Source organism: Equus przewalskii, chromosome 1, assembly GCF_037783145.1.
Source record: "Equus przewalskii isolate Varuska chromosome 1, EquPr2, whole genome shotgun sequence".
NCBI lineage: Eukaryota > Metazoa > Chordata > Mammalia > Perissodactyla > Equidae > Equus > Equus przewalskii.
Window position 1 is genome coordinate 155,191,625 of NC_091831.1, and position 27,869 is coordinate 155,219,493.

General features: G+C 37.0%; 1 protein-coding gene across 2 annotated transcripts; it reads right to left on the minus strand.

The window, feature by feature from the left end:
- Positions 1 to 1,135: 1,135 nt before the first annotated feature.
- Positions 1,136 to 5,976, minus strand: LOC103548516 (olfactory receptor 4F6-like). Of its 2 annotated transcripts, XM_070626230.1 has the most exons (2): positions 5,964 to 5,976; positions 1,136 to 2,064 (listed from the first exon to the last, which is right to left on the minus strand). In XM_070626230.1, the coding sequence occupies exons 1-2, from the start codon at positions 5,974 to 5,976 to the stop codon at positions 1,136 to 1,138; spliced, it is 942 nt and encodes a 313-aa protein (XP_070482331.1). The 2 variants fall into 2 exon arrangements, with proteins under 2 accessions (XP_070482331.1, XP_008514551.2); XM_008516329.2 differs by lacking the exon at positions 5,964 to 5,976 and having other exon boundaries at positions 1,136 to 2,083.
- Positions 5,977 to 27,869: the final 21,893 nt, after the last annotated feature.

Below are 27,869 nucleotides of genomic sequence, written 5' to 3' on the forward strand. Positions count from 1 at the left end.
TACCTGTCTATGACGCTGTGTGATGCAGGGACTGGGGCTCTGCAACTACATTTCTTTTTTGCCAACTCTACCATTAGAGGGCACTAGAGGGAGATTGCAAGTCTGGAGGAGGAAAAGGGGACTTGCTCATTTCTGTTTGCACCTGTAGGCTTTCTCTCTGCTCACTGAGCCTGTGAGCATTACACAGCCACGCTCTTCACTTCAGCAACCTTGGTTTCTTTTCAAAGCAGGAGCTGAATCCAGTTACCGTTTTTCCAGCACTGGAGGAACTCGTCTCATCACACTCTCCTCAGGGACACCTGTGTTACCCAGCGGCACCTCTTCCTCGGGGGTTGTGTCCCCGCCCCACAGGCCCTCCTCTAAGCTCAGAGAGTCTAGCACCAGCCAAGCAGCATCCCCTCCTCAAATATTTGAGATTCAAGTCCACAGGTCCTTCCCTCAAGCTTTGAAAAATTTTTTTGTTTAAAGTTGTAGTAAGTCTAACTTCTTTCTTTATTTTCCATCTCTAAGGGTGAAAGCTGCTTCCTAAAATGCTATGTCTGTGACATCTTAGAGTTTGTTCTTTTTTTAAATAACTAGTTAACAACTTTATATTTAGTTAACGATTCTTTATATCAAATTTTCTCTGTTCAGAAAAACTGGTATGGTTTCTGTCTCCTTACTGGCCCCTGAAAAAGCCAGATTAGGAATAAAACAATGAGGGAAGCTAACAGATAATGAGCTGAAAAGATAGAAAACAAATCAGCTGTATGGTAAGACAAATCAGATGAAATAAAATTTAACACTATTTTTAAAGTAAGATAGTTTATTCAACATAGGAAAAATAGAAAATAGATAATAAGGCACATATTGATATTCAAAAGGGGTCGTTTAACATTTATACCAGTTCTATTTGGCACTGTATTGATGTAAGACCACTGGTGAGATAAGAAAGCCACGACCTTTAGTCTTTAAGTCTCTTCTATAAGCAGAGTCCAGAGATTGATATCACAATTCAATTAGAGGAGGGAAAAAAAATAGGATACAACAAATATTAGTATATAGTGACATTCTGGTTAAATTTAACTACCTTATTCAGTACATATCCATCTGAAATTCTGGTATACTTTTTCTTTTTTATACATCCTCTGTATATCTAAGAGATTTTACTGTAATTGATGACCTGAGTGCATAGTTTTCTCATTGCCACTTTCATCTCTTTATTCCTAAAAGTGTAGATGACTGGATTTAGAAAAGGAGTGATAACTGAATTAAAGATGGCAAGGAATTTATCCAAATGTGATGTGGGAAATGGCCACACATAGAAAAAGATTAATGGCCCAAAGAACAAAACAACCACAGTGACATGAGCTGACAGAGTGGAGAGGGCTTTGGATATACCACCTGAAGATTTTTTCTGAACAGTAGCCAAAATAAAGATATAAGAGATGATCAGAATTAAAAAGGAGGCCACAGAAATAAAGCCACTATTGGCAGTAACCATGAATTCCAGTGTGTATGTTTCTGTGCAAGCAAGTTTCACAAATCGAGGAAGGTCACAAACAAAGCTGTCTAGTTCATTAGGGCCACAGAAAGGCAAGTCTACAACAAAAACCAATTGAGTCACTGAATGAATAAGACCAATAACCCAGGAAGTGACTAAAAATATAATGCACCTTCGTGGGCTCATGATGGTCAGGTAGTGAAGAGGCTTACATATGGCAATGTATCTGTCAAAGGCCATGGTGATGAGCAGCACCATCTCAGTGCCCCCAACTGCGTGGGTAAAGAATATCTGAACTATACAGCCCCCAAAAGAGATGGTTTTGTGCTTCCTTAAAAGATCATAAATCATCTTGGGAGCCGTGGAAGAGCAAAATATCAAATCCATGATGGAAAGGTTGGCCAGCAGGAAGTACATGGGGGTCTGTAAATGAGGGTCGGAGGTCACAGTTAGCACAATGAGGAGGTTTCCCATCAGGCTTGCCACATAGAACACAGAGGAAAAGAGGAAGAGGAAGAGCTGGATCTCCCAGGCGTTGGAGAGTCCCACGAACACAAACTCAGACACGACAGAGAGATTGGCTTCATCCATTACCTCTGCCAGCAGTGACTCTCATGCCACCTGAAAGAACAGAGTAAGGAGAAGCTGATGTAAAAGAAATGGCACCAATCTTAATCTTGGGAAGTTCAACAGTTGTCAGAAAACTAGGCAAAGGCCGATGTACGCTTTTGGAGACCATTTTAATCACAAAGCAATATACATATATTCCTCTGTCGTATATTTCATTGCCAAAATACATTACATAGAATAAGGATCCTTTTACTTGTTCGAATGGGTAGTTCTGTTGTATTTTTAACTGTCATTGTTTCATAGTCATATCTCATATATGACTATAAAGTAAAAGGATTTTATAAGTAACTATATGAAATAATTAATTGAGTAGATTTCCAAATTTGGACATCTCTCAGTATATTGATACCATAGCTATGATCACATTGGCAAATTCTTTCAAAATCCTTTTGAGCATTTTTTAAGACCTGAGATGTAAATTTCTCTTCCCTGTAAATTAGGAAGACAAGATGAGTTATTTAGAAGAGTGAGGGAAAGGTAGGCATAGAGGATGTCAGAATGAGGCACTCACCATCCCAGAAGGGGAGGATAAGTGAGAGAGAAAGTGACCCAATTATGTGTTCTGTGGAGGAGATTCTGACTAGGGGTTCAGAGAGGAAAGAATGTGGAGCCAGAATGACAACGATGAGTCATAAATCCCAAGCAGAAGTGAAAGAGTAAGAGTGAAAATATCAGAGGCTTTACACATGGCTCTGTTTACTTACATATAAAAATACTTAGCCTCATTCACGATTAAATAAATGCATACTAAAATAGCAAGACACTAGTTTTGTCTTATGAGATTGGCAGAGATGTACACATTTGACAAAATTCAGGGCTTGAGGGGAAAGATGGAAACAGGTAGTCTCTTAACTGGTGGTGGGAGAGTAAGCTGGTAAAACATTTACCAACTTGGCAATACCTTCCAATTTTATTTGCTCATACACTTTGATTCATCTATTCTACTTCTAGGAAAAATCTCTGGATATATGTATGTGTGCATATGAACAAAGCAGACAAAGAAAAGATACAGAGATGTTTAGTGAAGCATTGTTGCCTCTAAGAGCAAAAATATGAAGAAATCTTAAATGTGTAGAAATAGGAGAGTAGTTAAACGATTTCTCTTAGATCCTTCCCATGGAATACTATGAAGCCATTTAAAATGCTAAGGTGGACCTAAATATACATACACAGGGTAGGTAGTAAGAAGGGGGAGGGAGCACTTTGCATTCGTCTTATCCCATCGGGCTTTTAAAAAATTATATAAATAAATTACGTATGTAAAATGACATAATGAAACAATAACTGGATAGAAAATGCCTGGGTGGATACACACCAAAAACCTGTTAACAATAATTGTCTCTAAGAAGTGGACTTGATAAAATGATGCAGGAGAAGGGATCTTTCACTTTTCACTTTGTGCTCTTACCTACTATCTTAAATTTTTGCAGTAAACATATATTTATTTCACTTTTACAAGAAGGTCATTGTATGTGAATGTGGAAAATTTACGCAATTTTTATCCTCAGAGATTTAAAGCTTCCAAAGATAGAATCATAATGTGTTGTGTTTCAAAATTAAAACAAGGATCAAAGCTACTCCTAAGATATTCAGAATTAACTGTGTTACTCCACTCCTCCCCATACCCCGCAGCCTAAGCTAAACTACTTCCTCTTCCCTGGAGGCATACTCAAGCGGTAGCTACCCTCCCTCAGACACACACTCAAATATCCCAGCTCACGGTTTGGCTTCCCTCCACATTCTTCACTCGGCCTGCAATGCCCTTGCCTTCATTACGTTTCTCTGATTCTTCCCATTCTCCAACAGCCCACTCTGCAAAGCTCCCTCCATGACATCCTCTTTATACTTTTACTTTTACATGCGTTAGGTAAAGATACATTTTTCCTAAATTGTAGTAACAAAACCCAAAACACTAATAATAATAGTGTTATATTAGTGGTCTAACAAAGACCACTATTTTAATTTTCTATCACTTAAAGTCATTTAAATATGATTTTAAAATGTCTTTCTTATACATTTTCTTGATAATGATATAAATGATATTCATATTCATAAAAGTAATTTAGTTTGGAATCAGTTTGGTTCTTTTCACAGGGATTATCATCAGTAACCTCCCCAATGATGCAATGCATCAAGCAAATAATTGAATTCTAAATTACTCACCTGAAACCTGAAAGTTATTCTACCAATTCTTCCAATTCCCAATCATGTCCAAACACTTTTTAATTTTTACATAAGACTTTATTTATCTTACAAAAAATGGATCATATTTTTAAATATCAAATTAGCAAAGATTAAAATTTAGATAATTCCTAGTATTGGTAATAAGTTGGAGAAGAGGGTTATGCATTCATTGGTGGCACTGCTTCCTAGCAGTCTTCCATCTTCTGTCTACACTGAAAACTTGAGGTCTCTAGGTGCCATACTTTGTATGTGTCTCTACCAAATATCTTCCCTTTTAAACAAGGGCAGAATAATAGTTTAAATCTGATCTTCCCAGTGAAGACAGGGTGAAGCTGTCCGCTTAACTCACTTCTGCAAAAGGAAAGCAGCTTATCAATAGCGATCAGCAACTGAAGCCCAGTGTGCCTTTGTAGTGTCCTGAATCCCATGATTTTCTTTCACACAGAGCACTCACTTCCGCTCACACTTTCCACTAAAATAGAAGAAATCAGAGGTTCCTTAGAGATCATCTAGTGACCAGTTGACTCTCTTCCCTGCTCAGGTCTGTTGATCCTTGTGCTGGCTACACAATAGGAAACAAAGTATAAATACTATGGACTTACCACCAATTCAAGCAAGGCTGACAACTCCGAAGTATTTTTTAAAGTAGATCATTATTTGGAGTCACTCAGATAAAGATTTGTACTCCTCTCTTTCCTAACCTTAATCTCAAATTACTAACAAGGTTTAGTTTAAATTAGAATTACTGGGAAATAATAAAGTTGGCAAAAAATCTCAATCGGATCATCCTAGAGGTTTCTCCACTAGTTGACTCTTCTTGAGATGGGTAGAAGGAGCCGATGACACTATTCAGAATTACAAAAAGATGTACAAGAATGGGCACTGGAGCTACTTGTGCCCAAAATGGTGGTTACTGCTATCAATGAAGCAAGCCTTGTAGAAGGTTGTTTTGCCAGGACTTGAACGAAAATTTGCTACTGACTGTAAAATCCTCTTCTTTTGGAGTTAAGGAGATCAAGGTACAGAGAGGATAAACAACTTTGCTGAAGCTAAGGAACAGGTTGCTAGCAAATTTAGAATTAATATATTTGACCCTTAGCTTCCAGGAAATCTAGGTTATTTCCACTACACCACACTTTTGTTACTGTGGTGGTCTAACATTTGCCTCTGGTCTGTGGCCCAGGAAATCTTAAGATATCAAAGCTACTTTCTTCAGCACTGCCCAAAATTCCTTATGTTTTACTCCCATTGGACTCAGATCTTCTGCTCCTACTTTATTCTTTGCCTGGAGATCAATGCTTAAGCCGTCTGTGCAAAAGTCACCAGAATAACTTCTCCAATATGGAACATGAAGTCATGATTTGACTTCACTCATCTTACTGTCTTCTGTATTTTGGTTGTGATTTTATCTGTTGCAATCTCCCTGTTGGATAACAGAATTGAGTCATTTCTTCTGGTTAATTAGATTCCACACCGCCCCCACCGCACCCCCCCCCCCCCCCAGCCCCGTGTAAGTCTCCACTTGAAGTTCTGATCTGCATCAAAGACCATTTCCATTCATTTAACCTACCTGGACCAACATCCAAATGATCGTGAGTTAGAGAACCACAGAATACAGAGCTCTGTCATTGAAATGTTATCAATGCCTGGGAAAAAAGTGCCATACATAACACCTCCATAGCAGGAAAAGAAGCTAATTAGCAGCACTAAAAAGCTACTTAAATGCTGCTGTAGAGACCTGAGATTGCCATCCTGAGTGCGTTTAGCCAAGGGAATTGTTTCCTAGGACCACAGAAATCGGGTCACAACAAGAAAAGGAAAATGCTCTTAATGGGTCACTAGAGAGGAAGGAGGAAGGGAGACTATGGATTTTTTTGAAAATTACAGATTTTTATGTTATTACCTGCTTGTTTTCATTATTTGTGAAGGAAGAAACTCCATAAGAATAAAAGTATATACCTTCAAACAAGTGATAATAATGCTTATTTTCTCCATAGGAAGGAAGAGAGGGAGAGAAAGAGGAAGAAAAACAGGCCTCCATTGTGGCACTAGAATGTGATTCATGTCCCATTAAAAAGGATAACTAAATTAGAGGTAATAGGATATACAGATGGTCTATCAACAGTTAGTTAGTTCTTTTTATGTGTGTGATGTGGAGAGATGAAGAGGATGTTATAACAGCAACAAGAGAGAGAGGATCAACTAAAAATGCTAGTGGAGCTAGGATGAAGTAAATCACTAATAGTTCAATCTCTTATAGGTCAGCTTCTTAAAAAGAAGCATCAACACAACAGAAAATGTGCTCTCTTTATATTTTATATCTTTACATCAAATTATGCAGAGAGTCAGTGAAAGGGCCACTGATGAACTATGATCATAAAGAGTACTCTACATCAGTTATCCATTGCTATATAACAAAGTAGCTTAAATCAATAACATTTTACTTGCTCATAAGTCTGCAATTAGGGCTAAGCTCTGCTGGGGAGGCCTTCTGCAGTCTCACCTGGGCTTTCCCATGAGGCATCAGTTATCTCGCAGTTGGACTGGGGTTGGAGGTTTTAAGATGGCCTCCTTCACATATCTAGGGACTTAATGCTGGATATTAGCTGGGCCTCTCTCTCCAAGGCGTCTTTTATCATTCAGTAGTTTTGTCCAAGCTTCCAAACAGGGTGGTAGGAAACATTACAAGAAGACGAAGGCAGAAGCTGCAAAGCAAACTATGCTTAAATTTTGTAATTCATGCAACATCACATTTACCACACTCCGTTGGTCAAAGCAAGACACAAGACCAGGCAGTTTAAGGTTGGGGAAATAGACTCTTGGTAAGAGGAGGTAAAAAATATTGTAGCCATGTTTTTCAATCAGCTACAGATTCCATAACTTCCCATTCTGGTTGTGTTTTGCAGCTACATGTCAGTTAGAAATAACTTTAATATAGGGACCTGATATGTGTCAATACGACTCTAAGGTGCTGCTGCTCCGACTTTACTAACTCGAGGAGCATCAGCTCTCTTCCTTTCCTGATTTTGTCTTAGATTCAACAGATTCGTAATAATTTTTAATTTTCTTAATGAGTTTACTTTCTGATACTATATATGAGACTAGCTTATGCCACATGACCTTCTAGAGTCTTCTGTGCCCAGGAGACCAGCTTCTTAATTGTCAAAGAATATTCAGGAATGGTGAGGCAGAGACAGAGTCACATTACTTGATTTGACAAGAGCCTAGAGGTCCTGTGGGAAAGAAACTTCTCACCGTCAACAAATGAGATGGGATATATACAGAACTGTCTGATGAACTTGAGGTGTCCAAAGGAGGGCAATCTGATGCATCTGAGAGAAAGTCACTATGAAATCAGAGATGTCTGCCAGAGTAGGGCAAACTAAGCAACAAGGCCTGGTGCTACAGTGGACAGTAACTCAACGTGCAGAGCAAGGGTGTGCATGACCACCCTCTAACACAACGTCTCCATCCTTTCCCACACCACCCCAGATTCCTGCATGTCCCTGTGCTCTCTGGAAATGATAGGGCTGTGATACAAGGAAAGACCTGTGCAACTAAAGCTCAAATTCCTTTTGTGGGAATCACTTCCCACAGAAGAGGCTGTGAGGAGAAGCACCAAGCAAGAAACGGCCGACAATTCAGAACAGGCTCACAGTGTTTCAGGCCATGGTATGTGGACAACTCAGAGATCAGCAATTGGAGAGAGGTGGGCAATGACCCAAAGAGATGGTCTTGGACCACAGAGTGGCCTCTCTCCTTGAATCAGAAAATGGCTACAGCGTGGCCATCAGAACAAAGGGTCTGCCCTCTTTTTTTTTTTTTTTTTAAAGATTTTATATTTTTCGTTTTTCTCCCCAAAGCCGCCCGGTACATAGTTGTATATTCTTCGTTATGGGTCCTTCTAGTTGTGGCATGTGGGACGCTGCCTCAGCGTGGTTTGATGAGCAGTGCCATGTCTGCGCCCAGGATTCGAACCAACAAAACACTGGGCCGCCTGCAGCGGAGTGCGCGAACTTAACCACTCGGCCACGGGGCCAGCCCCAGGGCCTTCCCTCTTTACATGATGACTTTCCCATCCCACTACACTAGAGAGAATACTTGAGGAGGAGACCCTAAGAAAAGGGTAAGTTTCTGATTCTCATGCAGCTCAGAGAAATGAGACTTGGAATGTTGTGGTAAATGGGACATATTAGTACTCTGTAGATCCTGCAGCCTGGTATTTTGATTGTCTTATTTTTACTTTGTTGACTTGATTCTGTGCCTGCTTATAAAATAGTGTGATGACATTTATTAAAATATTGAATGCCTAGATAAATATTTTACTTACACCAGTATTATTCTAACTCTTTACCAACAAAGATATTCAAAGCCCACATTTACAAAATGTATGAATTAATGTGGGGAAATCAATGAAGGTTTTCCTTACAAAATCCTTCATTTATGGCTGAGAACATTTGTGGCCATAACTCATATAAATGCCTGTGAAGAAAGCCTACTAATATCTGTCCATTTAAGACTCTATATATTCTACTTAGTAGTGCCTTATAAAGCAGACATGCACAATTATTCTTTGTTATTATATGTGGCAGCTATGATTATTAATTGTAGCCATAAGAAATCAGTGGGGTTTGGGGAAAAATCCCACTTTCTAGTTAGTTCCTACTGCCAGTTGGTTCACTTAATAAGTGAACATTTCACTGTAATCAAAGCAAATTCACAGTAAATTTGTCTCTTTCTGAAAAATACGTTCTAAATTAAACAATATTTAGCACCTGTGTTGCTGTCACCCTGGGCAGAGGCACTGTTGATTTGCACTAGGGCAGCTGCAACAGCCTCCTTTTCCTAATCTTCTCCCTTAAATCTATCCCCAGGAAGAAGTCGGAATGATATCTCTACTTTGAAAGTGTTTCCAATAAAAAAGCATAAGACAAAAGGGAGAGTGGCAAAAGAGAAGGCTGAAGACTACACAAGGACCAGATGATGAAGGCTGTGAAGTCTCATTCATGAGTCTAAACTTTCTCCTGAGGGCAATGGGGAGGCGTTGAAGGAATAAACAGGCAGTGATGTGGTAAAATCTTAACTGTAGAAAGCATAGTTGGTGGCTGGGTGGGGGTTGGATAGAAGGGAATCATACTAACTACAGAGAAATCCATTATGAGCCTACTTCAATAGTTTGATAATGGTCCCTGAGCTATGAAAGTGACACTGAATAATGAAATAATTGAAGAGACTCAAAAAATATTTAGGAAATATAATTTATAATCCTTAGTAAGTCACTGGATGAAGAGGATATTTTGCCTGGGTAACTAGTGGGACCAATCACTAAGATGGGACACTAGTATAGAAGCTAGTTTTGAAGAGAAAAGTGATAAATTCGACTTGCAACAGGTTGGGTTTTAGTTATTAGTCAGGCATCCAAGTGGCAAAGTCCAGTAGGCATCTATATATATAATACATGGCAGTCGATTAGCAGAGATATCTGGGCTCAATATTTGTATTCTGGTGTCATAAGTACACAAGTATATTTGATGCCAAGGAAGAAGGTAAGATCAATCAAGGAGATTGTTTAAAATGAAAAGAAAACAGGCCTGGGAGAGAACCCTAAGGTACACTAAGATTTAAGGGATAGTCAGAGGAACAAAAAGTGACAAAGAATACAGAGAAGAAATAGTGACAAAGAATACTGAAAGAGCCAGAGACAGAAGGAGGAACACTATGAGAGTGATGGGGAAACGTACATTTTGAAGAAGACAAAGTTATCAACAATGTTGAATTCCATTAAAAAAATCAAGAAAGAAAAACACTGGACTAAATATCAAGGAAGCCATTAACCAAGAGTAGCAAGGAAGAATAGTAAGGTCACAGCAAGGGTTTAATATTCTCTCAAGGTAGGGGTCGGCCCTGTGGCAGAGTGGTTAAGTTCGCATGCTCTGCTTCAGCAGCCCAGGGTTTCATGGTTCGGATCCTGGGCACGGACATGGCACTGCTCATCAAGCCATGCTGAGGCAGCATCCCACATGCCACAACTGGAAGGACCCACAACTAGAATATACAACTATGTGCTGGGGGGATTTGGGGAAAAAAAGCAGAAAAATAAAAGATTGGCAACAGTTGTTAGCTCAGGTGCCAATTTTTTTAAAAAAAAATTCTCTCAAGGTATTTGCCTGGGAATGAGGGAAACAGAGATTGTGGTAGGCTAAAAATGACTCCCTTCAAAAGATATCCACATCTTAATCCCTGGAACCTGCGAATGTCACCTTTATGGTCAAAAAAAAAAAAAAAAAAAAGAGGAAGTCTTTGCAGATGTGATTAAGTTAAGGATCTTGAGATGGTGAGGTTATCCTGGATTATCCAAGTGGGCCCTAAATGTAGTCACAAGTGTTCTTATGAGAGATGATCCACAGAAGATGCAAGAGAGACAGAAGAGGAAGAGGCAATGTGATCACAGAGGCAGAGATTAGAGTGATGCTGCCAGAAACTAAGGAACACGTATGATCACCAGAGGCTGGAAGTGGCATGGAAAGGATTCTCCCCTAGGGCTTCTGGAGGGAGTGTGGCCCTGCTGACAGCATGACTTCAGCCCAGTGAAACTGATTTGAGACTTCAGGCCTCTAGAGCTGTGAGGAAATAAATTTCTATTTTTTTTAAGCCATCAAGTTTGTGCAAATTTGTTATAGCAGCCTTAGGAAACTAATACAGAGATTAATCTACAATTAGAAATAAAGTAGATTTAAGGGAGAGGTTTTGTTTTGTGATTTTAAGCATAAGAGAAATGTGGCCATATTTGAATACTGATATAAAGAAACCAACAGAAAGGGTGGGTTAAAGATGTGGGACTGAGTGGGAGTAATTGATGGAGCAAGGTCCCTGAAGGAGTAGAGAGGGATGAGGTTAGAACTCATTCACAGAAAGGGCCCTGTGCCTTGATTGTCCTGACTCTGCCTACCCAGTCAAATTCTCTTTCCTTGAAATTTGAAATTTGCCATGCCTGTACTAGGTCACAACAACGGCTGCCACCAATGTCTCAGTCTCCGGAGGGTCTCACCTTTCACCGAGAGGCACCCACAGCCTACGAAGGAGAAGTGAGTGGTGAGGTGGGTGGCCAGGTGTGTCTGGGAATAACTATACAACTGGAAAAGGAGGACAGGTCAAAAATCGCTCATTCCAAATGAAACAACAATACAGCCTGAATGAACGCCTAAGATAGTGAGCATGAAACACAAAAGTAGTAAAAGACCAAGAAAGGGAATCCAACTGTAGATAATAGATAGAGAGAGAGAAGCAAGTTGAGTACTAAGGAGCTGGAGGGTTTACTCTGGTGTCTGATATAGCAAATGTACCCTTAGGAGAGATGCATTGGGATCTCAGGAGAAAAATATGTTCTAAAATATGGTCAGCGCAAAACAGGAATTCCAGGAAATCCAGACCCTAAAATTTTTGTACTTCCAAGAATTGCCCAACCAGAAGAAGAGGCTATGTTCTGAAAAGAACGACTAGGAGAGATGATGAAAGTGTGAGGCAGAGGTCTCTAAGAGATCCTTGGGCAATGCTGGCCAGCCCTCAAATAGGTGCACAGTGGCCATAGGGGCCTTGCAGAAGGGAGACAAAGCACGCAGATTTCCCAACAGACAGTGACGTGAACGTGAATTTGGTTTTGACTAATGTGAGAAAGACTGCTTCTTGAATTATGGTAAATCTGAGTTTACTTTCTTATACATTGCTGAATATAAATGTGACAGTAGTGACAAGCTAGGGTTTGTTACAACTAGAAATAGAAATCTTCAGTAAATTTATTATATATATATATATGTAATTTGTTATATAATTATGTATACACAATATATAATCACATATAGGATTAATGGTCAAACAGCAAGGTTCAAAAAAATGACTTTAAAGCCAGCTTTGTCAGAAATACTTTCCTGTGAAAGTACTTTTACTTTCTCAAACAAAACTACCAACTGTTCTTGTCAGAAGATTCACAGTAACAAAAATGGAAGGTTTACCCAGTTCTGATCTGAAACGTGTATTATTCTGCAATTCTAAATTATGCTAAGCTGTGCTTTGTGTTTATGATTCTGAGTGAAGTTATTTTCCATTGTTTTGACTATGAAGCAATGCAGCTGTCTCATTGTCCAATAAAATTGCTTATACGTTGTCTTTCAGCTGACAGTGTGTGACTACACTGAACAATATGGGCTGTATTCTCTATGTAATATACATGGTTTTGATTAATCAAAGCTTCCTGTATTATACAAAAAACTATTTGAAATTATCTAGATATTATTTTTCCTAGACATTTATAAATATGGCCTAACCCAGGTATTTTTCTAACCTATTCATAGTGTTTCTGTTTTAGATTGAACTTCTTAAAAAAAATAAAAATTTAGTACAACTGAAATGGGAATGCCCCACAGGCTTATGCGTACAGACAAGTAGTGTCATTCACAAGTCACACTCTGATCCTACTGATTCACATGTTAAAAAGGTTAGATTCATCATTTGTTAATTGATTGGTCTGAGCTTAGAGTTTGACCATTGTAAGAATGCACAAAATAAATGGATTAAAAAAAATTAATCCAAACACTTGGGAAACAACTAATTATTGTCTCCAGACAGATGTTCCAAGCAGCCTCTTGGTGGCTGTTCAGCTGAGACATGTTAACATCTCCAAGCTGCCTTATCATCAACAAAATAGAACTTAGAAGATTAAAATAGATAACCACATAAATGTCTTAGCATATTGTCTGGTATATAATGAAGCATATTACATTTAATGGTAAAAATTACTAAAATGATTACTTATTGTCTTTCAAACTTAGGATCCAACCACTTTCTATTGTTTTTTCTACTTGACAGATTCTGGAAAGTTCACTTTATTTTTCATTATGCTTTCATTAAATAGAAATCATCATAATTATTTTTTCCTCTTATTATGTACATTTCTTTCTGAATTTATTAATCTAATAATTATTTAATTGAATTCCTACTATGTGGAAGAAATTACACTGGGCACTGGGATAAAAATATGACTATTATATAATCTCTGTTGTCAGTCCATTTGCAAACATAGACCCAAATAACAGGTAAATGATGCGTTTGTTTACCAATGGACACCTGCATAAACACCTCTCCTCTGGGATGCCCATTCATATTTTTTTATTCACTCATACTTCAAATTGTAGTTGAGTCTCTACTATGTGTATAATATTCCGGAAGGTAGCTTATAGGTATAACTAGGATGCGTACCTCAAGAATTTAAATAAAAGGAAATCTAGAGACCACTCCTTGGTGAAAAACACTACAGGGTGAATAGAATGAGATCAGAAACTTATTGAGTCATCTTATAAATACAGCATTGATTTAATTCAAGGACAATACCAATCCAATTAAATAACATTTTCTGAGAAATAAGTTGTTTTCATAATTAACCTCACAAGTGTCCGACATATACAAGCAACACACACTCATAAAACAATATATAAAATATAATAGCATGAAGACTATAAATGGTCTAGAAATAAATCTAAGAAAACTTATATAGGACTTCTTTATAAAATCGTATATAATACTATTGAGAGAAATTCATGATGATGTAAACAGATGGAGGGATATCACTGGTTGTGATCATGAAGGGGGTAAGTCTGCAAAGGGAAGTCCAAGAACAGAGCCCTGGAGTACCAGTGCGTGGAGATCATGCAGAAGAGGAGAAAACATCAAATGAGACTGAGTAGGAGAAGCCAAAGAAGTAGGAATAAAGTTAAGATAAATATGATATTATGAAAGTCAATAGAGTGTTTCTAGAACAAGAGATTGTTTACCCTTATCAAGTGCTGCTAGGTCCAGCGAGATAAGTCCTGAGCACTCACCACTGGAATTTACGTCTATTTTCACGTAGTCAACTTCCATATGGAAGTAACTGGAAATCTTTAAAAGAACAAATAAATGACATGGAGTATTCAAAACAGAATGGAAGTTTTGCTCTAAAACATAAAATGCACTTCATGCCCGAAAAGCAGGCTACAAAGACATACGTAAATAATTGTGTAATGACAGGATTTTATATGTGTATTCACATATATGTGAACTATATGATAGAAAAAAAGAAATTTTAAATTTGATATTCGTATATGCTGGTCAGACTCTGCTATACACTTAAACTAAAGTGATGTAGCTACAGGGGTGAGGCATAGAGAGAGTACAAAAGTACATATGAGAGACCATGCAACCTCAGGGAGGTGGAAGAAAAAGTGATTTTAGTTCCCTATGCCAGTCCTATTTCATTCCAGTTCCTCATGGTTCTGCTCTTGGGTTCCACAAAATACATCTACATGAAAATAACTCCTCTCTTCTTGTTTCTGCTACTTGCAGCTAAAAATTTTGACTAAGAAATTGACAGGATTTGATTTTGATCTTGACTTATCATTTTCTAGGCATGTGACTTCTAGGCTGAAACTTCTTCATTTGTGAAGTGGGGATAACAGAATCTACCTCTTAGGGTTCTATAAGCTTCAGATGAGAACATATGTGATGCCGTGGAGTGTCACAGTTGTTCATTTATTGTTGGTTCCTTCCCCTTCACCTAGAGATTGGTGGAGGAAAACAGAAAACTCTGCCCATATAGTTCATTTTATATATGGTAATAAGCACTTGGGAATAGATACTAAGGAAAATCCCATGATCAAACGTGGTAGATTATAGAGAAGTCTGAAGCTTCCCTTGGAAATCTTAGAAAAGATGAGGCATAATGCAAGATGACCTTTCAATCTGACAGCATATCAGCATCTCTTTCCTGTGTCTCTGCCAATCACCCTTGCCTCTGTTTCTGCTCCCACCCGACCCCCAGATAGTTATAAAATAACAATTTACCTAGAAACCTATCAAGGATATTCTTCAAAGCATTCTGGTTTCTCTCTTCAACCTAGGACACACATTCCTTAAATTGTACTCTCCATAAGAAACAAAGTGTGTCTCTTATCTTACTCTTCACAGCACCTAAAAATTGTAATTCCTATAACAGGAAAACTTTGGGCAAAATAATAGAGAAGTCATTTTATCTCCCCAAGTTTTCTTTTCTTTTCTTTTTGCACTTCTGAAATGGGGATAATAATAGCATCTGCTCCATAAAATTGTTGTGAGGAATAAATGAGCTGTTCTTTCAAAGTCTTCATTAAGTGTCTCACCAATGATGACAAAGATGAGGGTGACAGTCCTATAAATCACTCTTAGCTTTTATTCATTCAGTGGAATACTTGGTCAAGAGATTTGATGCTGTCTCAGGTTGATTTTACAGGGGGGTTCTAAGAAATCTGTTTTATTGTTGTGACCATTGTTAAGTAACTCCAAATGCTTTTATATTAAATAACAAGTTCTCTTGCTATAAATGTGGTTCTGAAACTAAGATTTGCATGATGCAAGTTGCCAAAATTGTTGTGTATTAAAGTAGATTGCATATGTCTAATTTTAAATCAAATAACATGTGAAAAGAAATCTATTTTGATTCATTATATAATCTTTACTCCATCAAGATTTAGGGATATGACTCAGAAACGTATGACTTACACTCAACTCCACGTTCTCCTTCACTACTAACAGCAATGATTACTAAGTTAAAGCAACGTATCTTCAACTATTCTCACTTGCCATTCCAACTTCTGCTCCATTAGTTCATGCTCCTGTAATTTCTTTTACCTGCACTACAGAAGCCATTTCCCCACAACTGGCCTACCTGCTGCTAGCTTTGAACCTCTCAAATTCATCTCCTATATTATCTTCAAAGTGATCTTCTAAAACACAGAACTGATCATGTTACTCTCCTGCTCATGTTACTCCCATTACTTACTACTGCTAATAATCCAAGTCATTAAATATGTCTATATTGCACCCTCCATCATATGATGTCTGCCTAACTCTCCAACCATATCCATACCTTATGATCCAGAAAAAAGAAAGCTTTGAGAGCTCACTAATTATGCCTGCTCTTTTACAGTACCCCAGAATTTGAATGTTGTTTGCACTGCATGCAATGTCCTTCCATACCTAGCTGACAACCTCCTATTCAACTTTCAACAACAAGCTCAACTTTCTTGTCCTCTGAGACTTGTAAGCAGAGTTGTTCATTTTCTCTATGTCAGCACTCTACTATAGATATAGACATAGATAGAGGCATCAATAGGTACAGATGTACAGTCTAGATATGCTTCACTTGTGATATTTATATGTTGTATTGTGATAATTTGTTTCCAAGTCTCTCTCCTCTGTTATGCAGAGGTATCCTAGAAATCTGAAATTGTGTATTATTCATCATTTTGTCTCCATTCCTAACTGGGACATACCAAGTTATTCTGAATACTGCTTAATGCCTTTAGACATTGAGCTTACTGACCTAACTCCAACCTTCTAATTATAATCCAATTTACTGCATCACTGTTCCTAGGGAGAGAATGAGCTAACCAGAGGCCTCCAGCATAGGACACCCTTTGGCATTTCTTTCTTCTTACAAATTAATAAATAGTAACTATAGGTTACACATTAGTTACTGTGAGTTTAGTAATCAGGAGTTATTTCTCCAAAGAGAGTTTGCTTCTGGAAATGTTAAGAATATTGTTTCTAGGTAACCAAATGGAGATCCAGTTCTTACAGTGTAATGAACCTACAAAGTCCATCCAGAATTTCTAGATAACTCTTCTGTCTCTTTACACTGTAATGTCAACTTTGGTTAATTATTAGTGAGAAATTTTTAAAGCTCTACTCAACTTTTCCTATCCATATGTAGTTCTGTATTCCCAAGACAAATGAGAGAAAGGTTGAATGTTACTCTGTCTCCATATATGTTTTTTATCCTTTTTGTTTATTATACAATTGGACTAAATTGAGTCTCTTTCATTATTATTGCCATCACAGGCTTCATAGCATATAAAGCTAGAATAAAAACAGTTATGTTTGGGCTGGCCCTGTGGCCGAGTGGTTAAGTTCATGTGTTCTGTTTCGGTGACCCAGGGTTCTGCAGGTTTAGATTCTGGGTATAGACCTAGCACTGCTCATCAAGCCATGCTGAGGCACTGTCCCATATGGCAAAACCAGAAGGACCTACAACTAGAATATACTGGGGGGCTTTGGGGAGAAAAAGAAGAAAAGAGGAAGATTGGCAACAGATGTTAGCTTAGGTGCCAATCTTTGAAAAAAACATCAAAAAACCCAAGTTATGTCATCATTATATAGGCCAAAAATTTCTTCCAAGGTTGATTTGTTACAGCAGCATCATTAAAAGTGCCTTCCTTAGAAACATTTGATATTGAGTTTTCAGCTGTAGCCCTTGAAAAGCCAACAGAGGCACAAAATTAAAGAAATAAAAATATTAAGAAAACAATCCCATTTACAATAAGCCAAAAAGAATAAAATACTTAGGAACAAATTTAACCAAGGAGGTGAAAGACTCGTATCCTGAAAACTATAAAACATTGATGAAAGAAACTGAAGAAAACAAAGAGAAAGAGTTCATAGATTGATGACTTAATTTTGTTAAAATGTCCATACTACTCAAAGTCGTCTATAGACTCAATGAAATTGCTATGAAAATTCTAATGGCATTTTTCACAGAAATAGGAAATAAATCCTAAAATTTTTATGGAACTACAAAAGACTCAAATAGCTAAAGGAATCTTGAATAAGAAGAATAAGGCTAAAGGCATCACACTTCCTGATTTCAAATTATATTTCCAAGCTATACTAACCAAAACAGTATGGTACTGGCATACATAAAGATATGAATGTGACAAAATAAACCAGTAGAAGAGCATAAAGAGCCCAGAGATAAACTCACACACATATATGGTCAACTGATCTTTGACAAAGTAACCAGGAATGCTCACAGAGGAAAAATAGCCTCTTCAATAAATGGTGTTGGAAGAACTGGATATCCACATGCAGAAGAATGAAATTGGACCCTTATCATACACCATGCACAATAATCAAGTCAAAATGAATTAAGGACTTAAATGTAGGACCTGAAACTTAAAAATTCCTAGAAAGAACATAGGGGAAATTTCCTTGATATTGGTCATGGCAATTATTTTTTGGGTTTGACACCAAAAGCACAGGCAATGAAAGCAAAAATAAACAAATAAGACTTTATCAAACTCAAATGTTTCTGCACAGCAAAGGAAACAATCAATACAATGACAAGGCAACCCACAGAATGAAAAAAAAAATTGCAAACCACATATCTAATATGAAGTCATACCCCAAATACATAAGAAACGCATAAAGCTCAATAGCAAAAACAAAAGCAAGATTAAAAAATCAGCAAAGGACCTTAACAGACATTTCTCCAAAGGAGATATTCAAATGGCTAACAGGTATGTGAAAAATGCTCAACATCACTAATCATCTGGGAAATGCAAATCAAAACCACAATGAGATATCACCTCACACACATTGGAACAACTATTATCAAAAGTCAATAGATAACAAGTGTTGGCCAGAATGTGGAGAAAAAGGAATCCTTGTACACTGTTGGTGGGAATGTAAGTTGGTACAGTTGCTATAGAAAATAGTAAAGAAGTTTTTCAAAAATTAAAACTAGGTCTACCATATGACCCAGCAATCCCACTTCTGGGTACATATACAAAGGAAAAAGATCACTATCTCAAAGAATATCTTCACTCCCATGTTCATAGTATTATTTACAGTAGCCAAGATATGGAAATAACCTTAGTTCTTCGATAGATGAATGGATAAAGAAAATGTGGTACATAGATACAATAGAATATTACTTAGCCTTAAAAAAGAAGGAAATCCTGCCATCTGTGACAATGTGGATGAACCTGGAGGAGATTATGATAAGCGAAGTAAGTTAGACACAGAAAGACAAATACTGCATGGTCTCACTTATATGTGGAATGTAAAAAATGAAGTAACAGAGTAACAAAGTAGAGTGGGTTTTACTAGGGTCTAGGGGTGGGGAAAATGGGAGATCCCAGTCAAAGGGTACAAACTTCCAGTTACAAAATGAATGAGTTCTGGCAACCAAATGTATAGCATGGTGACTATGGTTAATGTATTACATACTTGGAATTTGCTAAGAGAATAGATCTCAAGTGCTCTTACCGCAAAAAAACGAGGGAGGTAACTAAGTGAGGTGATGGGTCTGTTAATTAACTTGATTGTGATAATCACCGCACAGTGATCAAACCTTCACATTATGCAACCTAATACATACAATATTTATTTGCCAATCATACCTCAATAAAGTTGGGGGAAAAAAGAAATAAAAATAAATCTTTGTCCATTGGTAGACACCTGTTATTTTGACACCTCCTAATGTGATAGAGAAACCGTCTCAAAATGCCTCTTACTAGTTAAATATATTAACTAAGAAAAGAGAATTTTGTCTATGCCAGAAAGAGCTGTACTTAAAACTTAGTGTTCATTTTGTTTTTTCTTTAAGCTCTTGTTGGAGTACTTTGGAGGAGCCTCATGGTGTACAATCTGGAAGCAGTGCATTATTTGTTAAGTCATTTCCTGTTGTCAATCGAAGTCATTAAAATTCGCTCATCCTCTGCCTGGACTAATACAGACTCTCTGGTTCTGTGAGAATGAAGGAACTACATGAGGTGTCTACTCAGCCTTCAATTTTCTCCTCAAACAACAAGACTCTATCACAGACTAAATATCTCAAAGAGTAGATGGTGCAAGCCCTCCACTCATGCATAATTGTATTTGATTATGTGGAAGTTATAAAGTCATTTTATTACATAAATCTCCTCTGAGTCTTAACACCTTTGAATAGTAAAGAGATGGATATTCTAATGATAGATTAAAATAACAGAACAGAAATCTTGAAGAGCATTATATTGTATTGAGTTGATGCATGTTTTATGTTTGTTATTTTATGTTATTAAGAGGGGAGAGAGGGGAGTGACATCAGCATCATGGAAGAGTGAGCTGTTCCCTTTATTTCTTCCCCTTTGAACTACAACTAAATGACAATTATGGACCAATAGTACAACAGGCTGCCTGAGAGACCCATGCAGCTATACATCTGAATGTGGATGGACTGACCATCTGTGAAGTGGTAGAGATAGGTGAGCACTTCTGTTCTTCTCTGGAAGGCAGCCCTGTGCATGGGTGTGAATAATTTTCTAGCCGGTACAAGTTCCCATAGTACCACTGTGCCCCAAAAGTGGAAATGTGCCTTGGGGTGACTGTAGGAAAAGATAGTGGCAGCCCTTAGCCTGTTTTTGATCACTTTCCCAGCAATGAGAGAGCCCACCATGCTGCTGCAGCCCCAATAAGTGGCCTTTGCTTGGACTCTGTGAGGAAGTTCTGCCCACCAAGCACAGTGGCTGGCAGAATCATAAGAAGAGGTAGCAGCAGATCTACACATGAGCCCAAAAGCTACCTGGCTTGTGCAAGCACCCATAGTTCCCCCACAACTTCAAGCAGGTGGGATGGGATAGGAAACTCAGCGCCTGCTTTGTCCTAGCAGTAGCAGGTGGACTCTGTGACCTAATACTACCACAAATTCACTGACAAAAGATAAGTTCATCAAATACCATGAGAAACTACAGTAACAATTCAGACCAGAAAGAAAAGGACAATCTACAGAGAATTAAAAACAGCTGTCATAAAGAAACTCAATGAATTACAAGAAAAGTTGGAAAGACAATCCAATAAGCTCAGGAATAAAATTAATGAGAGGAAGGCATACTTCATCAAAGAGATTGAAACTACCAAAACAAAAGTCAACCAGAAATTCTGGTTATGAAGAAGACAATTAATGCAATAAAAGGGAATTTAGAATCCTTAAAAAATAGAGCTGATATTATGGAGGAAATAATTCTTGATTTAGAGGACAGAAGTTTAGAAATGCTACAGGTGGTGGAGGAGAGAGAACTAAGATTTAAAAAAAACGAAGGAATTCTTCCAGAAATATCCGACTCAATAAAGAAAAGCAACATAAGAATTATAGGTATTCAAGAGGGAGAAGAGCGGGAGAAAGGAGCAAGGAGCTTGTTTAAAGAAATAGCTGAAGACTTTCCAAACCTGGGGAAGCAACCAGATTTACAAATACATGAAGCTAATAGAATGGCTAATCACATAATGCTAAAAGACCTTCTCCAAGGCATATAATAGCAAAAGTGGCAAAAGTCAATGACAAAGAAAAAATATTAAGGGTAGTAAAACAGAAGGAAAAAACCTACAAAGGAACCCCTCTCAGGCTTTCAGTGGATTTCTCAGGAGAAATTTTACAGGCTAGGAGAGACTGGAATGATATATTTGAATTACTGAAAGACAAAAACTTTCAGCAAAGAATACTCTATCCAGTGAAACTGTACTTCAGATACAATGGAGAAATAAGAGCTTTCCAAGATAAACAAAAGCTGAGGGAGTTCATCACCATTAGATATCCCCTAAAAGAAATGATTAGAGACGTCCTCATACCTGAAACAAAAAGGCAAAGGTCTACAAAGCTTTGAGCAAGGAGATAAATAAGATAAAATCAGAAAACTGCAGCTCTCTTTCAGAACATGGAAGCAAATACTAAATTGCAACTTAAAAATCAAAATAACTATAAACACTTCAACTTAGTCATAAATTCACAACACAAAACAGAATAGTTTGTGGCAACAATAACTCATAAGGGGCAGAAAAAAGGAACGGAACCAGCTTAGGCTAATGGAGATAAGACGCTATCAGAAAATGGGCTATCTCATCTATGAGATCTTTTATACAAACCTCATGGTAACCATTAAACAAAAACATCATAGCAGAGCCACAGTTCACAAAAAAAGAGAAAACTGAGAAAACCTCCACAGAAACCACCAAAATAAAATGGCAGTCAGAAATACAAAGGAAGAGAGACAATGGAAACATAGAACAGCTGGAAAACAAGAGATAAAATGGCAGTATTAAGCTCTCATATATAATAATCACTCTAAACGTAAATGGATTGAATTCTCTGATCAAAAGATACAAAGTGGTTGAATGGATTAAAAAACAAGACCCAACAATATGCTGCCTCCAGGAAACACATCTCAATTCTAAAGATAAACATAGGCTCAGAGTGAAAGGATGGAAGACGATACTCCAAGCAAATGGCAAACAAAAGAAAGGAGGTGTTGTCATATCAGACAAAGCATACTTCAAGATAAAAAATATAATGAGAGACACAGAGGGGCAGGATATAACGACAAAAGAGATATTTAACCAAGAGGACATAACACATATGAATGTATATGCACCTAACACAGGAGCACCAAAGTGTATAAAGCAACTATTAACAGACCTAAAGGGAGAAACTAACAGCAACACAATAATAGTAGGGGACCTTAACACCCCAGTTACATCAATGGATAGATCATCCAGACAGAAAGTCAACAAGGAAATAGTGGATATGAATGAAACAGTTGATCAGATGCAAGTGATATATATAGGGCATTCCATACAAAAATAGCAGAATACATATTCTTCTCAAGTGCACATGAATGATTCTCAGTGATAGAACATATTTTGGGAAATAAGTCAAGCCTCAATAAATTTAAGAAGACTGAAATCATCTCAAGTATCTTTTCCAATCACAGTAATATTAAACTAAAAATCAACTAAAAGAAAAAAACTGAGAAAGTCACAAATATGTGGAGACTAAACAACTTGCTATTGAACGACCATTGGATCAATGAAGAAACCAAAGGAGAAATTAAAAAATAGTTGGAGACAAATGAAAATGAAAATACAACATACTAACTCTTATGGGATGAAGCAAAAGTAGTTGGAAGAGAGAAATTCATAGCAGTACAGGCCCATCTCAACAAACAAGAAAAATCTCAAATAAGTAATCTTAAACTGCACCAAACAGAACTAGAAGAAGGACAAAGTCCAAAGTCAACAGAAGGAGGGGAATAATAAACATTAGAGCAGAAATAGATGAAACAGAGACTAAAAAAACAGTAGAAAGGAAAAATGAAACTAAGAGCTGGTTCTTTGAGGAGGTAAACAAAATTGACAAACCCTTAGCCAGGCCCACCAAAAAAAGGAAGAAGGCTCAAATAAATAAAAATAGAAATGAAAGAGGAGAAATTACAATGGATACTGCAGAAATACAAAGGATTGCAAAAGTATACTATGAAAAACTATATGCCTACAAATTAGGCAACCTAGGAGAAATGGAAAAATTCTTAGACTCGTATGACCTCCAAAAACTGAATCAAGAAGAAATAGAGAATCTTAATAGACCAATTGAAAGTAAAGAGATTGAAAGAGTAATCAAAAATCTCCCAAAAAAAACCCAAAAGCCCAGGACCAGATGGCCTCTCTGGAGAATTCTACCAAATATTAAAAGAAGATTTAATACCTATCCTTCTCAAACTGTTCCCCAAAATTGAAGAAGATGGAATGCTTCCTAACTCATTCTATGAGGCCAACATTACCCTGATACCAAAACTAGACAAGGACAACACAAAGAAAGAATATTACAGGCCAATATCACTGGTGAACATCGATGCACAAATCCTCAACAAAATACAGGCACACTGAATAGAACAATACGTTAAAAGGGTGATGCACCATGATCAAGTGGTTCAACATCCACAAATCAACGTGATGCACCACATTAAGAAAATGAGGAATAAAAATCACATGAACATCTCAATAGATACAGAGAAAGCATTTGATAAGATCCAACATCCATTTACGATAACTCTCAATAAAATGTGTATAGAGGGAAAGCATTTTAACATAACAAAGACCATATACAACAAACCCACAACCAACATCATACTCAATGGTGAAAACCCGAAAGCGATCCCTCTGAGACAAGAACAAGACAAAGGTGCCCACTTTCACCACTCCAAGTCAACACAGTACTGGAGGTTTTGGCCAGAGCAATTAGGCAAGAAAAAGAAATAAAAGTAATCCAAATTGGAAAGGAAAAAATGAAACTCTCACTCTTTGCAGATGACATGATTCTATATATAGAAAACCCTAAAGAACCCATCAGAAAACTATTAGAAATAATCAACAATTACAGCAAAGTTTCAGGGTACAAAATCAAATTGCAAAAATCAGTTTCATTTCTATACACGATTAGTGAACTAGCAGAAAGAGAATTCAAGAATACAATTCCATTTACAATTGCAACATAAAGAATAAAATATCTAGGAATAAATTTAACCAAAAGATGGTAGACCTATACCCTGAAAACTATAAGACATCACTGAAGTAAATTGAAGAAGACATAAAGAAATGGAAAGATATTCCATGCTCATGGATTGAAAAAATAAACCAGTTAAAATGTCTGTATTTCCTAAAGCAATCTAAGATTCAATGCAATCCCAATCAGAATCCCAATGACACTCTTGACATAAAGAGAACAAAGAATCCTGAAATTTTTGTGGAACAACAAAAGACCTCCAATAGCCAAAGCAATCTTGAGAAAAAAGAACAAACTGGAGACATCACGATACCTGAATTCAAAATATACTACAAAGCTATAGTAAACAAAACAGCATGGTACTGGCACAAAAACAGACACACAGATCAATGGATCAGAATTGAAAGCTCAGAATTACAACACACATCTATGGACAGTTAATCTTGGACAAAGGAGCCAGGAACATACAATGGAGAAAGGAAAGTCTCTTCAGTAAATGGTGTTAGGAAAACTGGACAGCCACATGCAAAAGAATGAAAGTAGACCATTATCTTGTACCATACACAAAATGAATTAAAGATTTGAATGTAAGACGTGAAACCATAAAACTCCTAGAAGAAAATATAGGCAGTACACTCTTTGACATTAGTCTTAACAGCATCTTTTTGAATACCATGTGTACTTGGGTAAGGGAAACAAAGGAAAAAATTAACAAATGGGACTATATCAGACTAAAGAGCTTCTGCAAGGCAAAGGAAACCATAAACAAAATGAAAAGACAACTCACCAATTGGGAGAAAATAGTTGCAAATCATATATCCAACAAGGGGTTAATCTCCAAAATATACAAAGAACTCATAGAACTCAACACCAAAAAAGCAAACAAATCCACCAAAAATTGGGCAGAGCATATGAACAGACATTTTTCCAAAGAAGATATACAGATGGCCAATAGACACATGAAAAGATTTCCAACATCACTAATTATTAGGGAAATGAAAATCAAAACTACAATGAGACATCACCTTATACCTCTCAGAATGGCTGTAATTACCAAGACAAAAAACAACAAATGTTGGAGAGGATGCAAAGAAAAGGGAGCCCTCATACACTGCTGGTGGGAATTCAAACTGGTGCAGCCACTGTGGAAAACAGTAAGGAGATTTCTTAAAAAATTAAAAGTAGAAATACCATATGATCCAGCTATCTTACTGCTGGGTCTTTATCCAAAGAACTTGAAATCAACAATCCAAAGTGATTTATGCACCCCTATGTTCATTGCAGCAATATTCATGATAGCCAAGACATGAAACCGACCCAAGTGCCCTTCTATGTATGAATGGGGAAAGATGTAGTAAATATATACAATGGAATACTACTCAGCTGTAAAAAAGATGAAATTGTCCATTTGCAACAACATGGATGGAACTTGAGGGTATGGTGTTAAGTGAAATAAACCAGACAGAGAAAGATAAATCCTGCATGATTGCACTCATATGTGCAAGGTAAACAAATACATGGAGAAAGAGAACAGATTAGTGTTCACCAGAGGGGAAGGGACTGGGGGTGGCCGAAAGGGATAAAGGGGCACATATGTACAGTGATGGATAAATATTAGACTACTGGTGGTAAGCATGATGAAGCCTATACAGAAATGGATGAATAATAGTGTACACCTGAAATTACACAATGTTATAAACCATTATGATCTCAATAAAATAATTGGAAAATAGGCAAAGAGGAGAGAGAAAAATAAGTTCAGGTTTCAGAAGTACAGGTAAGAGGGACCCATCAAATCTGGAGGCAGTGGAGTACGGTGATTAAAAGCAGAGATGCTGGAACAGAAGTTACTTGGATTTACAACCCAGCTGTACCAATTACCAGCTCTGTGTCCCTTGGCTAGTTACTAAATCTTTCTGTGCCTCAGTTTTCTCATGTGTAAAATAAGCATAAGAATATTACCTACCTGGTTGTTGTGAGAATTAAATGAGTTAATGTGTATGAACAACTTAGGATAGTACCCGCCATATGATAAGTGTTCAATAAATGTTGGTGATGGTGGAGGTGGTGGTAGTTGGACAAAAACGATGAATGGGCTTTAAAAATCCTGTGAGAACGCTGATAGATGGGAGAGAGTTATGACAGTTTCAACCGGGCTTGTAAATGAAATAGAAAAGGGCAAGCGGAAAGATGACATATCTGACGTGAATTTTATTTGAAGTAATTGTGTGTCTAAGTTTCCATTATAAGTTTCCAAATAGAAAGTCAAAGAATCACATAATATTTGTAAGGCTGATATCCAAAGAAGCACTGTATGAGGTCATCTGGAGAAAGCGAAGTATAAAAAAAACTTGTCAGGAGGAAAACGAAACAATTTCATACATATGACAACATGCAACCAAAGGCTAATTTTGCAAAAAGAAATTTCTCTCACCTGGATAACCTAATGTCTTAGCCTATACTTGTCCCAATAAATACGTATTTTAATAACAAATTAATAATTTTAAAGAAGTCTAAAACAAAATAAGAAGAAAAATGAATGTAAAATAACTTCCTAAAAGAAATCTGAAATCTGTCAGTGGTTTAAGAAGACAGATTTATTACAAGGATCTCCCAAAAATTGCTAACCTGCAGGGATATGAGTATATAAGTGACAATTTTAAAGAGTCTTTAAAATAAGTAGGAATTATCACAGTTTTTAGTTTGTAAATCAATAGCTTAGTTTGTTTATAGATCAGAATGATTTCATCTCTGGTCTATATTATCTTTGGCCCCAAGAAGTTCTAATATGTCTCAGCTATTCAGTCCATGGTCACTAGTAGAAAAAGATAAAGGAAAGAAGTAATATTCATAAGTGAAATTCTAGAAGCTTGCTTCAGATTGCTTCTGAACCTTGGTAGTAATAAGAAAAATGGTGAATACCTTCAGAGTGCTCATTAGCATAAAAAATGGTAGAGACACATGAATACTGTTTAATTGTGGATTGTTATTAAGTGACAAATAAAATCCATGGGTGAGACAATGGATGAGAGTGATAATATTATCATTTGGTTATAAAATAACCAGGAACATATTTAAGAAATTTCTTCTTGGGCTGCAAATAAAGAAGGAACTTGGAAACAACAATCATATGAAATCGATGCCAATGAGAAGATAATGATGTCACTGCTATCATCAGGGACAGGAAGAGAAAGACAATAGGAGGCCAGAGGTGTATCTGTTAGTTGAAATCTCAAGAAGCCAAATTAACAAGTGGACTTCGAGTTTTTTTCAATTTTTTAAATCTAAAGTGAGGAGAAAAGACTTAACCATACGAAGTGATGGGTGTGTTAATTATTTTGATGTTACTAATCATTCCACAATGTATATGTATATCAAATCATCATGTGGTACACTTTAAATGTATACAATTATATT